Source organism: Anopheles gambiae, chromosome X (assembly GCF_943734735.2).
Source record: "Anopheles gambiae chromosome X, idAnoGambNW_F1_1, whole genome shotgun sequence".
Lineage (NCBI taxonomy): Eukaryota > Metazoa > Arthropoda > Insecta > Diptera > Culicidae > Anopheles > Anopheles gambiae.
This window is the reverse complement of record NC_064600.1, coordinates 6,912,934-6,929,256: the sequence shown is the minus strand read 5'-3', so window position 1 is coordinate 6,929,256 and position 16,323 is coordinate 6,912,934. Positions and strand designations below refer to the sequence as shown.

Below are 16,323 nucleotides of genomic sequence, written 5' to 3'. Positions count from 1 at the left end.
TCTAAAATCATCCTCGTTATGAATCCTGAGTCCACTCGAGACTTGAACCCATGACGAGCATGTTTACTGAAGCGTCTCAAATGCCGTTAAACGTTTTCTAAACGCAGTCTAAACAACTCAACATCTCATTCTACAAGGAGTATACAATGAAGGAGAAGGAAATGAACGATTTAAAAAAAAAATAAAACTGAGAGTGACATCTGTCGTGACATTCGGAAGCCAGTGAATGTTTCATCGTTTTGAAAGGTTGTAACCACTCATTTTACTGTTGATCGGTTTTGAATTGACGATATGCATCGCGTAGCACTAGAACGGCGGTACGATTGTTTACTAAACTTTACATTCTGACCAACAGTATAGAAGGAAGCGAGAAATGGTCTACTTATTTTCAGCCACTGACGTTTCGTTTGATACCGTTCTCAGTTGACGTTTCTCACTCTGGCGATAAGTTCATCAGCTTACGAATTGGCTACCTTTACAAAAAACATCACAGTCGAGGTGAGGGTTTTTCGTTTTTTTTCCTTTCCACCCATTCAATTTCAAATCAGCAGACTCGTTGCCATTTCATAGGCATTGCTCTCTTCGATCTACTGACACAACTCCTATACTAAGATCAATTCTCATGACCATATCATCATTTAGTAAATTTGCTACGAATGAAAAACGCTCTGCTGAAGTTCGCCCGTACCCGACCAGGTGCAGTTCGCTCTCCAGCAAACTAACGGAAATTGTTTGCAATGCGCTGCTCGTACGCTGCTTTGTTGTTTTGCTCCGACCCGGCATATGTACCACCACTACCATCATGCGAATGGCGCGCGTGTATTAGTGTGTGTGTGTGCGCGCGCCCGTGTTCCATCGTTGTCAAATTCGACGCAGCTAAAACCGTCCCAAAACAAAGGCGATGGAAACCGTCCTCTCCCGTACGGGTTTATCGGGAAATTTCCGGAACATTCCCGGTAATGTAGCCTTTAGTTTTATTCCCCCCCCCCCCCCCACCGGTTTCCCTTCCCAAAACAAAGCACAGGAAAGGCTATAAAAAAACAACAAATGATACATTTCTAGAACACGTTCGCACCAACACAAATGCGATATGGTGTGATCGTCCATGCTGTTGGATGGTAGTTTGCTTCACGAATAAATCATTTCTTGATGGGCATACTTCATGGGAATTTCGTTTATAGTTTTTTATTGAACTCCCATCGATAATAGTATGGCGCGTTGAAGGGAGCTTCAAACCAAACTAGAGTTCCATTTTCAAAGCGAAAATAAATCCCAGAATGTACTGACTTTTTATATTACAAATGTTCAACACATTTACTTGCCGGTGTCAATACTCAGCCCGGCGTCCTTCGAAAAATGCACCTTTTTGCACCGCAAGGCGTAGATGCAATTAGAAAAATTACGGCACCATCTGTAAACTCTGTTAGCGTAACACGTTAGCGATGTAAACAAGAGCCGAGCTGGTCGCAAATGGTCAAGGAAAACGTGTCGTCCACATCATTCCCCACGCGGTCCTGCCCTTTGCGTGGTACCAAAATAAACACACATGTGTTAGGAAACGCGCGGGGCACGGCATACAGCAGCAGCAGCAGAGCGAGAAGCACATGGGCCAGTGCGTGATCGACCGAGGAAGACTGTGCAAGCGCGAACGAGAGAGGAAACACACCTACACAGACAAGCCACAGTCTTGTAAGAGACGCTCGCCACACACCGTTTAAAGCGTGTTGGAGAGGATGTGAGGGTGTATATTGTGACTTTCCTTCGATACTTAGAGCTGCAGAGCTATTTTTTGTGTGTTGGTATCGACACATTCTATGTACCTACCAATTCACACACCAATTTTATACAAAAACACTTGCGAGTATTACTGGATGATGGCCAGAGATACAGAGAGACTTACATTATAGAGTGATTTACCATTTTACCTAGAATCCGATCGATTCAAATCTCTTTTGCGCTACACGGCGAGTGAGTGCCTTCGGATGGGAATCTATCGGTATCCGTGCTTACAGGAGACGATGCGCCCATGCAGTGCACTATCGAGCTTGCCCGCAGTGGCCTCTGTTATCAGCGATTAAAACGATAACAGGCGCGAGCTTGCCTAAAACCCGTTCGAGGAGCACACGAGTACGGGGTTGTCGCTGGTGGATATTATCGGATCTGGGTGCCCTCAACCGTTAATCAAGTGAAAGCAAGCTTCGTAGGCAGGCGTGTGTAAGTGGACACGGACCTTGAGCACTGCATTCTTCCGGTCCGTGGGTAACTGTATTCCGTTGGGCAGCTGGGCGTTGGTATCGCAGTACCGATGGCGTGATGACGCCACCGCTAATCCCTAATCCCATTTAACACACTGTCCACGTAAGTGCACACACACCCGCACACACCGGGAGCAGTACGCCAAAAGGGTAAAAACTGGTCAGCCATAATCAGGCCCGATAATCGATCGTGTCGACACGTTTCTGGATGACGGGGTGGGTGGGTGAGCTAAAATGCGGAAGTGCGGTACCATCCACCCCGAACAGAACCGAACCAAGAGAGCGAGAAGGAGCGCGACAGGATGGCCCAAAGAGGTGTAAATTTATGTACCCTGTGCTGGTGCCCGGGAATGGCGTGAACTTCAAATTGATGAGCAACGGTCGCGGTACGGCACTGATTGTAAAGCCGCAGCGTTCGCCGCAATGGCGGTACGATTGATAAGATAAACCCACCAAGATCGGGGACCACAGAAGGGCCCTCCCCGATACCGATCGGTTATGTGTGTTTTTCTTTTCTTCTTTTTTCTTTCCTCTATCGATGCGAGGGTGTCTCTCCAAATCGTCCCTGCGCAAAAGAGGTGCGAAAAGATGGGCGCAACTGGTCCGTTGATACGGTTCGCTGCAGCTCACCCGTCAGTAGTTGCTGCAGTGTCGTACGGTCCGGTTCGCTCGAGCATCGGTGCATCAGTACAAACAGGTCCCGTCCGTCAACCCTTCCACCAGAGCTTACAGCGAGTCAACCGAGGGATCTGCTCCGATGGCAGACAGTGCCAGTGCGGCGGGAGAATCGTGCCCGGGCGATACGGCCGAACCGGAGCTGGCGGTGGTCCGGCTGCGCTCGCTCGACGAGTCCCAGTCGCCGAGCATCCGGTCGGACGGGTCCGGGTCCGGGTCCGGCGGCTGCCGCAAGTCCTCGCTGTACGTGTACGGCGACGGGCAGTTCAGCATCACGCTCAAGCACTACGACAGCATCGTGAGCGAGGTGAAGTGTCCGGGCTGTGCGGAGCCGATGGACGGGCCGATCACGATGTGCGGCACCGGGCACAGCATCTGCGCGGTGTGTCGCGTCAAGCGGGGCACCTGTCCGCTCTGCGGCGACCGGGTGACCGAGCTGCGCAACTACACGCTCGAGGCGATCGTGTCGAAGGTGCAGTTCCCGTGCAGGAACGCCGTCAAGGGTTGCTCGGTCCGGCTGCCGCTGCAGCTGCTGCGCTGGCACAAGGAGCGGTGCGGCTACAAGCTGATCGAGTGCTTCATGGGCAAGGTGTGGGGCGGGTGCGGCTGGCACGGGTGCGAGCGGGACTGGCTGGCGCACTGTCTGGCCGAGCACGCCGACCACGTGCACGAGGACCGGTGCGTGGAGCTGCAGTGGGCGTACGGGGCCGAGGCGGCCCAGCGCGCGCCCGAGCTGCAGCTGGTGGTCGCGTACCACGTGGTGCGCGCGTACGGCGAAGCGTTCAACCTGTACCAGGTGTACGACCAGGACAGCCGCACCGTGCTGTGGACGGTGATCTGCGCCACCAAGGAGTCGCAGGTGAGTGGGCGGTACGCGTTCGAGCTGGAGCTGTACTCGCCGGTCAACACCTGGCAGCTGCTGGTGCAGCGCTTCCCGTGCCACTCAGAGCTCGATCCCGACTTTCTCAAGGATGGGCACTGCGCGAAACTGGCGCTTGCCGATGCGCTGCGCTTCATGGCGGACGATAAGGTACGGGCCTGACGCACAGGCTGTATGCGCTATCGCTTCTTTCCATCTTTATCGCTTAATGCATGGCAATCGCACCGTTGCCCCAACCTCCTATTTCAGGTGCTGCATTATCGCGTCCGCGTGCTCGAGGTAGGGGCCTCGCGCACCCAAAGCTTGATGAAGCTAAACACTGGCGGCGGCGGCAGCAGCATCAGCACCTCCGCCACACACCTGCCCACCAACTACTGCTGCAAGAACATCGAAAACGTCAACCTGAAAGCGGTGCCGGAAGGGAACATCATCTGCCGAAAGCAGCCGGCCCACAACAGCGAGACGCCGGGCTCGCCGGACGACGACGAAGTATTTCTACCGTACGTGGACGAGGAGGAGGAGGAGGAAGCGAGGCCGATTGCAGGCGCGGGCAAATCGGTGCGCGTACACTCCGAACCGAACTCGCCCAGCCGCACGGCCAGCCTGCGGGTGGCATGCTCCGTTCCGGTGCTGGCTCAGCCGCCGAGCGGCGCTGATGCCGATCCGCGGCAGGAGGTCGAGCTGCAGCCGATCCAGCAGCTGGTGCGGGTCAGGATTTCCGAGCGCGAGCCACCGGTCAAGCTGCAGGCACAGTACGGTGCAGTCCGCAAGGCGAACGGGGCGGCCGAGCGGGGCGCCTCGAGCGAAAGCCTGGCGCACAAGCCCAGCAAGGGCGGTACGGGTCTGTCCAAGTTCTACAACGTCACCATGTACAAGGCGGCCAAGTTTCTGGACAAGAAGGGCATCAAGTGAGGGGAGGTCGCGTGCAAAATGTCACAGCAGCGTTCCAGTGTGGTAGTGGTACGGTTAGAATGCGTTGGGCGCTGCTGGCGAAGTATATAGCAACACTTTCATTTCATGTAAGCTAGGTGTAAACACACACAAAAAGTCAGATATTGAATGAAAGATCATTAGGCGCTGTCTTCCACTTCAAATAGGATGGTAAATCCGATCGGAACTTCGTCGCTGGTTAAGCGCTAATTGGAAAGAGTTCTCCCGCCGGTGGGCAGCTTCAAAGCTGCTTAGCAAGCGCATGATGCTCGTTGAAGCTTTCTGGTTTGTTAGCACAACAGGGAATTTCACAATATTACTGGACAGCATTTTTCATTTGAAATTTGACATTTGGTAGCTGTAATCATGCCAAAACTCCATACAAAACCACACGCCACACTCAGATTTTCGGGCTGAAAAAATGTAAAGAAATGCCGATTCGTCGATTTTGCCGAAGCATAAATATTTAGTAAACAAACCCGAATCATTGTTTAAATCCGTATTTAAAGTATTATAACTCATTTCATATAGAAATAAAAAAGAAAACAAAACGATTTAGCGATGTATCGTCTTATAGTGTGTATAAAAACCCCTCTTTTACGAAACTAAGAGCTTGGTCTGAATCATATTGAAATAAATTTGATTTTGTTGTTTTTGAATTTTGCGAAATAAAAAGTAAACATTTTTTTCTAAAAAAAATTCAAACATTCAACAGCAGGGAGAAGGGGCGTCGTTATACACGCTACAATACGGTATCTTAGTTTGTAAACAATGGGGCAAATGAATAAAAAACAAACAATCCAGATAATGGAACTTCAAAGCTTATTAAGAGTACGGACGCGGCTGCGCGGTGGAACTGCACGCTTAGGATAGAAGATAATATTTTAGAATTTCGGGGAAGAATATGCATTCGCAAGTGTTGCAATTAAAAGCCACTATTTGTATTCGTGTCTGCGTATTGGATTAAAATACATTGCTAACTGTTTGTGTCGCATTCACCACTTGACGCAATCATGATGATGCGGAATTTTTCGTTTGTTCCTGTGTTTTGTGCACCTGTGCGGTGTGCGAATTGCTACCTCACGATCTTTTGGCCGCCGACAGGGCCACCGCGTAGTGGTGAAAGATGAGATCCAGCTGCTGCTCGCCGCTGCGCAGCCGGAACGGTCCGAACAGGCGGAACACCTGCTCCCGGGCCTGCCCGTGCCCGAACGTGTCCGACAGGGCGGTGAACGCGTGCACCACACTGTCCTTGACCGCCTCGTCCACCTGCCGGCGGACGTAGATGGCGGCGGCCGGGCCACGCTCGTCGTTCGACCTCAGATGGCACATCGCCACGTTCGCCAGTGGCTGGAAGGTGAAATCGTCGCACACCAGCACCTTCTGGTCGGCTGCCTCTCCCTGCGGCAGTGCGTTCGAGTTCACGATGCGGATCGGTGCGCCGGCAGCTTCCGGTGCGCTGGCATCGACCGATTTGAGCGAGGGCAGGCGCGTGGCAAGCTGTCCGAACGCGGCCATGGCCCGTTCGTCTGCCAAATCTAGCTCACTGTGCGATGGAAGGAAGCAAAGCGACAAGTAATTTAATATTCGATCAGGCCTCATGAAGGAATCGATTCCGGATAGCTCCGAAGTTTTCGGGAATCGATTCCGGATAGCTCCGAAGTTTTCGGGAATCGATTCCGGATAGTAGGTTCGGAATTAGTTCCCGGAATCGATTCCAGGATCTGCTCCGGATTCGGAATCGGCTCCGGATTCGAAATCGACTCCGGCTTCGGAATCGGAATCGGCTCCGGCTTCGGAATCGGCTTCGGAATCAGATTCGGTTTCGGAGTAAGCTACGGCATTGGTTCTGGAATTAGAATCGGTTCCGGAATCGAAATTGGCTCCGGAATCGAAATCAGCTCCGGAATCGAACTCAGCTCCGGAATCGGAATTGGTTCCGAAATCAGAATCGGTTTCGAAATTGGAGTCAGTTGCGGCATCTCCATAAGAATAGGCGTTTGGATACAATGACACTACATATTGATATCATCAAAGAAAATTTACTTGTAAACGATGCATTCTCATGGAGATTCCCGGACTGATATCGCCTCTAAACTTCTTATTTCAATTCAAGAACTAATTCGCTTCATTCCGGAGTTAATTCCAATTCTGGAGTCAATTCTTACTCCGTATTCCGAGCAAAATGCGATTCCTAGGAGGATTGCTAGGTCGAGATGGAATCGGCTCCGAAATCGGAATCAATTTCACCCTTCGTATCGCCTCCGGAATTGATTCCGAACAAAGACTCGAAAACGGTATAACCTCACAATCGCGCGTAATCTCGCGCAATACTTACACCGGGCCGGTTTGCAGGCGCTCCCGGCTGATGGTCTTATCAGCGATCGCCACCATCACGTCGCCGAACGTTTCCCACAGCAGCGGCTCGAGCTGGGCATTCGGGGCCCGCAGCACCACCACATCCGCGTCGGTCCCATCACGCACCGCCGCCACGCAAGCCTCGTGCGTCTTGAGCACGCAGCTCAGCGCGGGGCGTATGTCGCGCGAGTAGGCGGCCTGCCGCATCAGCTCGCACTTCTGCCGCTCCGGCTCGGACACGACGCACAGCCGCAGCACGTTCCCGTACCGGCCCTCGCGCTCAATCACCTCCGCGTAGTTGGCGCGGGCGAGATAGTCGCGCGGCGCCAGCGTCTCGTTGCGCGCGACCAGCGGTGCGTTCCGATCGATCCACAGCCGCTGGGCGGTGGCACGGTCCGACTCCTGCTCCGGTGCCGTCCAGTAGCGGTGCAGCTGCTGACCGACCGACTGCAGCTCCTGCAGCCGCACCCCGCTCAGATCCCCGTTCGCGAGCAGCACCTGCCACGGGCGCTGGGCCCACGAGCACACCGACTGTCCGTCCCCACCAGCGATCGGGCGCGTCGTACCGTCCTCGCACAGATACACAAAGTCCTCCGGCCGGGCGTTCGGGTTGACGGCGGGTCCGGCCGGCACGCCGCCGCTCGTCACCGGCAGCCCGAAGTACTTGCGCACGTTGATCGTCTTGCTGAACGCCACGTCACCGCCGTTCTCGACCAGGCAGCGGATCGCACCCTCGTACCCGGCGTACCGGTCGTCCTTGGCGCACCGGTCCGGCTGGGCACAGCGTTGGCACAGGTTGCCGTACCGCTCCTTCAGCAGCCGATCGAACCCACCGTCGGACGAGTAGCTGCCCGGCAGACAGGACGCACTGAACAGCTCGGACAGCCCGGCAAGCTCCCGCTCGACCGGCGACAGTGTACCATCGCCCTGCGGCAGCTTCAGCACGCCCGCCCGCTGCAGCCGAGTGACCGGGATTTTGTAGCCCACGTTGCGCCCGAACCCGGTGTGGCAGGAGCGCTTGCCGCGCAGGTCCGCCAGCGCGCGGAAGTTGTCCGCGGCGCGCACCAGCATGATGCCCTCGTACCGGAACGGGGCGGTCGGCTCCTCCGCCGTCCGCAGCTCGGCGAACACGGCAAAGTCGGCGTTGTCGAAGTGCGACGCCACGTACACGTCCTCCGGGTCGGCCATCAGGTAGTCCGCCTCCCGGTTCTGCACCTTGCGCAGGCAGTCGAGCCGATCGATGCCGCCGACGCAACCGACCGGTACGCCGGCCGCCGCCGTCAGCCGCCCACAATCGTCCACCAGCTCCTGGGGGACGCACCAGCGAAAGGAGAGCGCCGAACGTTCCTGCCGAACGGCGGCCGGTCCGGCGGCGGCAAGTGCGGCCAGTGCCGCTACGCACAACGCGATGCCGGAATACATCCTTGAACTTGACTTGAGGGAACAGCGACCGGTGGCTTACTGCCCGTAGGAATGGATCGCGAGGCACTGATTAGAGCGGCACTGATCGGAGGCCTGTTTTATACGGGGCAGCATCACGCACACGAGCACGTACGCGAGGGGGGCCAGAGAGCATTGATAATGCTCCCCGGAGCTGCTCCGGCAGTGTTTCTCAAACGGAACTGATTGGCGATAAACACTCAGCACGAGATGTTCTTCGGGAATTCTTCCACCAAAAGTGTTGGGAGATCGTTTTGGAGCATTCAGGATCTGCTGTATGTCATGCAAGATACTCCTAGATCTTTGTATATGTATCTCATCGGTTACATCAAGTGTAGGCGCTGCATGCTCTCAGTTCAGGTATCTCGTAAAGTATTATTCCAGTCACGTAGTGCTCCATCCAATGCCCCATCCATTTTTTTGTTTTGTTTATGCAGTTTGGTTAAGTGCCACTGCTTCTGCAGGGGATTTTTTGATGCTGATTGGATGCGTTTCTTTTTCTTTTAATGGGACTTCCCCTTTCGTTCTACACCAGCGGCCGGCAAATTCTGGAACGCCAACGAATTTGCCTGATTATGAACGATAGGAACCTTAGGACTTATGTATGAAATACAAATTCTAGCAACTCTCTCGCTCTACTTCTCTATTTTTTACAATTAGTTCGTTGTCTAATGTTTGGAGTGAAATGATGATCAAAGAAGAGCAGGGTAATGACACATTATTCAATTAAATATAGCCATGTTTTCCTTTTTTATATTTGGATTTTCAACACTACAACAAAAGAAACAAGCCAGGGACGCATAATAATATGGGCGAACGACAGTCGGTCACCAGGAGTAAACTATGGATTGGCATCTAGAGGGGCAGGCAAATTAAATGGGCTAAAGAGAGATGTATGATTCTGAATTTTAAAGGAGAGCATGACGGTACATTGTAGTAAGTAAGGTAAATAAAACCTTGCGTCCTTACATTAGTACACAACCTGGCACAGCTCTGCCAAACGGGCCACATTAAGAATTGGGAATAAACCAAAAAATTCTTTCGGAGTCGTGCAGAGTAGTTCGGAGTCGGAGTCGTCCGGGGTCGTCTGCAGCCGTCCGGAGTCATCTGGAGTCATCCGGAATTGGCTGGAGTCGGCCGGAGACGATCGGAGTCATCCAGTGTCGGTCGGAGTCACTTGGAGCCGTCTGGTGCGATGTGCTTGTGATCAAGCATTTCATTTAATTGAGTTTTTTGCCTTTCACTTTGCGCGTGTACTTCGTATTAGTGATGTGCTGTATGGAGCGCACCCACGGCTCCGATCCGACTCCAACTATTGTTAGTTCGGTTCCTAATCCGGCAAAATGGAACCACTAGATCCGCCCGGAGTTGGAGTCGTTCGGAGTCATCCGGAGTTGACCGGAGTCGTCCGAAGTCGACGACTCCGAACGACTCCGAACGACTCCGACTCCGGACGACTCCGAACGACTCCGAACGACTCTGAACAACTCCGAATGATTCCAACTCCGGGCGACTCCGGACGACTCCGAACGACTCCGAACGACTCCGACTCCGAACGACTCCGGACGACTCCGGACGACTCCGAACGACTCCGACGACTCCGAACGACTCCGAATGACTCCGAACGACTCCGAACGACTCCGACTCTGGGCGACTCCGGACGACTCCGGGCGACTCCGGACGACTCCGAATGACTCCGAACGACTCTGGGCGACTCCGGACGACTCCGGGCGACTCCGGACGACTCCGAACGACTCCGGATGACTCCCAACGGCTCTGGACGACTCCGACATCGGACGACTCCGACTCTAGGCGACTTCTGACGACTCCGGATAATGCTGGGCGGACCTACCTTCCGGAATCGGTTCCGAAATGATCGGAGTCGACTCTGAATTTTTGCCAATTCTATCCATCACTACCTGGTACTCTGTGACTTTACAGATTACCTGGCAGGAATAGGAACAAGTATGAGTTATGCTCTATATGAAAGTAAAATATCGCATGCCAAAACAAGGCATTGAACATGCCTTGTAAATTGCGCAGCTATGTTAACTGTTAGTTAACTATGTTAGTTCGTATATAAATTACTGCACATCTTTTGGTATGGCGTTTCATACCGTCAAACCCTTCCAACTTTGATCATCGTAATATGAAAGGATGGAATATTCATATTGTCAAGGCTGAGATTAATTTTCCCATATGTAACACTAACGTTGTTTCTCAATAAGTTCATCAATAAGCTTTAAGCAATACGGCCTTTTTGGACCGGTACTTCTAAATAAATAAAAAAAAATCATCAATAAGCGATACTCCTCTCGCTTTGTAGTGTTGACTGATTCCACTTTTTCGCACTCTATTGCCGATCCTTAACTGATACATTTGACCCTTTAGCTCAAAGGTTTGCCGACCGCTGATCTACACTGATACCGCCCTGTTACTGCATTTTGCGTAATGAGAGATAGCTTGAGATTAGTTCTTAGAATTTCAAGTTTTTTTTTTATCGCTGCTTTGCCAACTCTCTCCTGCGATCGGTTGCTTTGTGGTGTTAAGTATTGTTGTAAAATATATCCATCATTTAAATTCAATGTGATGAGCGGCTAGGAGGAAAGGCTCAGCGATGTATGGTTCTACAACAGCTTGATGGTACTCAAATAAGGGACAAAGAGTTCTTTTCAAAATGGCAAAGGATACAAAAGGACCTAAAGTCGCTGTTGGGGACACGAAACTTTGAATTTAAACAAGAAAATAGTTTAACGGACATTTTTGATCTTGCGCTAGCCATTAAAACATAATTAATGTGAAAATCCATATACTGAACCGTGGAAATAGGAGCAAACATCTATAAGAGATTTTTCCATTACAACAAAACTCAAGAGCTAGCGATCATAAAAACTTAGAGCAAAATAATTAATAGTCAACCAATAAAATATGAGATCATGAATTCAACAATTAAAAATAAACATCAAACTTCGAAACACACGAAACGACCCACGCATCGAGAAAGTAAAATCAAAGAACAATCGTTCAATTCTGAGTTTTAGGAGCAACAAGGATCGTCATACAGTACCGCACGCAAAGCAATAAAATGAATTGATGCGAAGGCATGGAGTCCACATCCCGGGAAAGGTCTAATGGATCTGAACATATGGTAGCGATTTTTCCTTCTAAACCGATAACGGTAGGAGTAAGCAAAAGGAACAACCGAAACGGGAATACGTGAAACAATTACCTCCTGCAAACTGTTGTCGCATAGAAGGACATTTTTTCGTTTCGTTTTGAATAAAGTGGTCAGCCTTTGCAAAGCTTCGCGGCACTTGTAAAATTACATGAAGACAAAACAAATACCTCATGAAAATTGAACCACAGTCTCTGCAAAAATTAGTTCAATCTTAAAATTTTGAGTAACTACTAACCGCTGGACGATTTTGTTTACAGCGGCACTTGCAATGTACAGCGGAGCCCCTCATAACAAACATATTCTTATTAGGAGTTTACCCCCAGTAAAATCTCGCATAACGTGCAATATCATTTGTGTTCCAAGTGCATTTTGAAACAAAGTTCACGATCGGATAACATTTAGAATTTTTGTTTAATTTTGAATATAAAACTATAGCTGTCTGTCAAAAGATTTAAAGTGACTTTGGTCCTTACGAACTCTTTCGTCACTGATATAAAACTGTTGCCAGAAGCAAAAGTGTCATAATTGTGAGATTGCTTCTTGTGTGCTTTACTGGATCTACTTGTTCATGTCATGTAGCGAGTTTCCCCTGCCAATTGCTGCCACTGCCACTTTAATGGCAATACATTTATCGAATTCTTTAAATACGATACTCGTGCTGAAGACTATTTACCACAGCAAATTTCTGATTGTGATTAAACCGGCTTATTTTGGGAGGGAAAACTCTAGCAGGAAATGTCTAGCAGCGCGTCAACAATCTCTTCCTGGAGTTTAAAAACGAGAAAAGGTCGTCGTGCAAAATAAAATTAAATTAAATTAATTTAGAATTTCTAATGCTACCAGCGGTTAGAAAATTAATATAATTTAGAGAGTTTAGAGAAGCTTGAACAGTTGGATTCGCAAAAACCCCTCAAGTGAAGATTGCGATGCTGCTGTTTGCTTAAGAAAAATCCATAAAATGTAGTTGGTTCGCTCACGTTGGCACCCCAACAATGTTCTTCTAACCAGCTTCAGAATGTTATTTAGCCAAACTTTACCATACCGCCTCATGGTACCTATGTACAAAAGGGCTAGAAAAACTATTGCTACCACAGTTGAGCCGCTTTTACCCGCGCTTTAAGGCCACTAAGTTCGGATATTGCTCGAGTTAACGGTAAGCGAAATCTCGTGAGTCGTTAAATCGCTTGAAGCTAGCTACCCTTTCTTAATTCAAACGTCTATTTGTTGCTACTTCTACCCCCTCTTCCCTAGTTGCTGTTGCCTCCTATACAACGCCTGCCAAGCGACATTACACTGTTTTGCCCTGAAACGGATAGTGGCCCCGCAAATGGGCCCGAAGCAGTAAAAAAGCGAAGCCTTGCACACCCGGTAAAGTCGTTTGAGTTAGCGTTTATATTTACAAACGAATAAAGGGATCGACATCAGTATGCTCGCTAAACAGGGAGGGAGGGGGGTACAGAGCCAGACAACTCGTCAAACTGGGCAGGACAGCACGGTGCACAGCGCACGCGGCAAACGCGAATTTAAGCTTCAGCAGCGATGCCAGTGGCAACCGCCTGCCGGTGGCCAAGAAGGTTGTTTTTTTTGTTACGTTGCTCGCCGTATGCTGTTTGTGCCATTCCGCACAGTGCCGGACAGTGCTGGGAGGGGGAGGAGGATTGCATTTACTTCTTGGGCGTTTCCGCGGCGGTACGCTGCTGCAGCAGCTGGATGCGGTGCAGATTGACGCAGTCGGTGAACTGCTGCACCTCCTCGGCACAGCGCAGCGTCTCGTTCGGGTTTTGCCGGTAGCACGCGATCACCTTCGCCTTCAGGTCCTGGCACGGGGGCAGCTGCTGCTGGACGGCGGTCGTTGCGAACCGCTTCTTCACATCCGCCACCTAGTACGTGAGTACGAGGAGAGAACAGCATATGAAACCACCATCTCGCGCGGGTTTAACGCCCCTCATCTCTTACCGCATCGCTGTACTCCTTTTCCAGCACCTGGTTCGTCTTGGCGAGGTTGGCCTCGAGCGCCTTCAGCCGCTGCGTCCAGTAGACGTCGTTCTCGCGCAGCTCCCGCTCCTTCTCCTGCAGCACCTGCATCGAGGTCAGGGGCAGCTCGCCCTGGTACACCACGGACGGTGGCGGTAGCGGATTCGGGTAGGAGCTGGGCCCACGACCGGCCGGCGCGCCGCTATCACCACCACCACCCTGCTGCTGCTGCTGCTGCTGCTGCGGGGAGTCCGACCCGTTCCGACCTGCCGGGGTTGATTGGTGCAAAAAGAATCAAATTGAGACGGGCTGCGCATCGCTCACTCCACCACCTTCCAGCCCGGCGGCATGACAGTGCGACAGTTGCTAACGGTTGCATAACCGGCGGGAGGGATTTAACGATTGATGGCGCGGCACGGCCATCGAAACGCCCCACTGCGGCGGCCGCACCGGAGAGGCTCGGGTTCGGTACTAACAGCTGCCCGCCCACCCGCTTGCCTGCCTGTCTGCCCCCAAAGCCATGCACTTTTTGCGTGTGGGGATCGATCCGCCAGGTGTGCTCTCTCTCTCGCTCGCTCACGGGGCGATTGCAGCAGGATTGCAAATGCCGTACTCACCTTGCGCCTTGGACGGGAGGCCACTCTTGAGCCGCTGCACCACGTCGTCGGAGATGTCGATGAGGCCGGCGGGTGAGTCGTTGTTCACGACCAGCGTACGCGGATTGCTGGATGCGGCCCCCATCGCGTGCGGGCACCTATTCGTAACTCGGAAAAGCAGAACCCGTGTGCACGCGTGTGTGTGTGTGTGCGATGGCCGTTCGACGTTTGCCGTGTCTGTTGTTTCTTTTCCTTCCCTTGTCGTCGGTCTTTTCCCTTTTCTTTTCACTGCGCTAGAATTTTCAACCCCGAGCCTTTGTTTTGACAGCTGTCACGGACCGGGAGCACCCAAGGAGCAAAACCGCGCGACAGCCGGCGGACAATCGCGATGTGAACGCAATGGAAGCAAAACAAGCAACAAAGTGAAAAAAAAAAATAAATTTACAGCTAGAAATCTACATGGTTTCAAAATTCCATACATGATACAGGTCGAAGCATCCCCGAGGTATTGGCGTATGGAAGTAAGTAAAAGAAATCTTGGTTTGACAGCTACCCAGTCCAGTTTGTTTGTTTACATTTTGTATGAGATGCCGCATCCAATTAAAAATATTCGGATTTTTACTAAAAGCCTTTTGAAAGCATCGTTTTTTGGTTGTATTACGACTAAAGTAATTATTTATTTTGTCAAGCACCGAAAAAAGCACTTAAAATCTTGTAACATTATGAAGAAACTAGAGCAACAAGCAACGACAGTCCAATCTGAGCAAAATCCTTCCATTTTTGGCAAATTGCGGCTGGAAGAACTTGTTTGAAAACATTTTTGACTCTATGAAACTAATAAACTCGAATAGAACACCATATTATGGCCGGGTGGCAACGCTTTTTCGCATGCGATTTTTTCGGGCGGCCTGTCAAAATTTTATATGGAATTTGACAGATAGCATCAAATGATGAAATCATTGCGATTCGTTCGATAAAATCGCATGCGATAAAGCGTTCCACGCCCGTATTTTTTTAAATGCCTTCTAATCGCCTTGTAATCGCCGGCTAATTGAACGCGATTAGCAGTGCATTTAGTAGTAATTAAATGCTTTTGAAATATTTTCGTGAAAAATTTCGTTTTGGATTTGAAATTAAAATTTGTAGCTGCCAAAATAAAACCTTACAAGCGGTTTCAACACTGCACTGTTGTAGTGATGAGCACAGATGAGTGTGAGATTCGATAGCCCGATTTACGTGTTATGTTCTCTTGCATTAAGCTCTGAGATATTTCACTTCATTAAAGATGTTCTGCATTATTCAATTGTTAAATACAAACCCGTTGAAAGGTGTTAAAATATCAAGCTCATTGCGATAGCTCTAATAAAAGGTGAAATGAGATACATATTTCACCTGTCCCGATAATTAAAGCTGAACGTAGGGAAATTATTAAGTTTTTTAAAAGTTGTTATTTTAATTTTGATTCTCAATTATTTTTGTTTATGCTAATTATAGCAAGAAATTTAAACATAAATAATCCATAAAAGGAAAAAAACGGTCATAAAAAAATATCAGGATTTGAGCACAAGCTTTCTCGGTTCGGAACCAAAAGCGTTGTCACTGCTTTATTTGGCAGTTACATCAGCGAGGGTTCAAAACCGGTATATACACAAGCTAAGATGGGGACAATCTATTTGTTCTGATTGAATCAAAAACTTGAAAGATTTCGAAGAGAACCCGTTACAGCCGTGAAAGTTTCGGTTTAAATCTCTATTCGTCTTCTAAGGCGATGCTTTCAAAGCCGTTTAATGCTGGTAGGAATATTTCCGCACATTCCACCACAATCGACATGAAGTTGCTTTTCACTTGTACGTAACATCCCGCTGTATTTTGATTCTATTAAATATTTTCATATTAAAAGCTGGTGACTCAAAACTCGCTCGCTGCTCACAGTGTTTAAAATTCACGGCGGTTCAAAGAATGTTTTTATTCTGAATACAAATCTACATATTGCTATAAAATTCACAAATAAATAATTTTGAAATATTTCCAGGCTTC

At 50.0% G+C, this 16,323-nt stretch overlaps 3 protein-coding genes across 3 annotated transcripts; 1 reads left to right on the top strand and 2 right to left on the bottom strand.

Moving 5' to 3' along the window:
- The first annotated feature begins 1,911 nt into the window (after positions 1–1,911).
- Positions 1,912–5,294, top strand: LOC1271878 (E3 ubiquitin-protein ligase SIAH2). Its single transcript, XM_061640721.1, has 2 exons — positions 1,912–3,960; positions 4,060–5,294. The coding sequence occupies exons 1-2, from the start codon at positions 3,013–3,015 to the stop codon at positions 4,720–4,722; spliced, it is 1,611 nt and encodes a 536-aa protein (XP_061496705.1). The 5' UTR covers positions 1,912–3,012; the 3' UTR covers positions 4,723–5,294.
- Positions 5,295–5,659: 365 nt separating this feature from the next.
- LOC1271879 (transferrin) lies at positions 5,660–9,287 on the bottom strand. The gene is made up of 2 exons (XM_310734.6): positions 7,079–9,287; positions 5,660–6,286 (listed from the first exon to the last, which is right to left on the bottom strand). The coding sequence occupies exons 1-2, from the start codon at positions 8,518–8,520 to the stop codon at positions 5,821–5,823; spliced, it is 1,908 nt and encodes a 635-aa protein (XP_310734.5). The 5' UTR covers positions 8,521–9,287; the 3' UTR covers positions 5,660–5,820.
- Positions 9,288–13,085: 3,798 nt separating this feature from the next.
- Positions 13,086–14,673, bottom strand: LOC1271881 (uncharacterized). The gene is made up of 3 exons (XM_566006.5): positions 14,308–14,673; positions 13,673–13,956; positions 13,086–13,596 (listed from the first exon to the last, which is right to left on the bottom strand). Exons 1-3 carry the CDS (start codon positions 14,429–14,431, stop codon positions 13,381–13,383), a joined length of 624 nt encoding a protein of 207 aa, XP_566006.5. The 5' UTR covers positions 14,432–14,673; the 3' UTR covers positions 13,086–13,380.
- Between the last annotated feature and the right edge of the window lie 1,650 nt (positions 14,674–16,323).

Bases quoted from the DNA above. Each gene is read 5' to 3' on its own strand.
- LOC1271879 (XM_310734.6), bottom strand. From the start codon at position 8,520: ATGTATTCCGGCATCGCGTTGTGCGTAGCGGCACTGGCCGCACTTGCC. The intron at 6,287-7,078 runs GTAAGTATTGCG...TCCATCGCACAG, and splicing joins CGCCTGCAAACCGGCCCGGT to TGAGCTAGATTTGGCAGACG.
- LOC1271878 (XM_061640721.1), top strand. From the start codon at position 3,013: ATGGCAGACAGTGCCAGTGCGGCGGGAGAATCGTGCCCGGGCGATACG. The intron at 3,961-4,059 runs GTACGGGCCTGA...CTCCTATTTCAG, and splicing joins GCTTCATGGCGGACGATAAG to GTGCTGCATTATCGCGTCCG.
- LOC1271881 (XM_566006.5), bottom strand. From the start codon at position 14,431: ATGGGGGCCGCATCCAGCAATCCGCGTACGCTGGTCGTGAACAACGAC. The intron at 13,957-14,307 runs GTGAGTACGGCA...CAACCCCGGCAG, and splicing joins CCTCCCGTCCAAGGCGCAAG to GTCGGAACGGGTCGGACTCC. The intron at 13,597-13,672 runs GTAAGAGATGAG...CTCACGTACTAG, and splicing joins AAAAGGAGTACAGCGATGCG to GTGGCGGATGTGAAGAAGCG.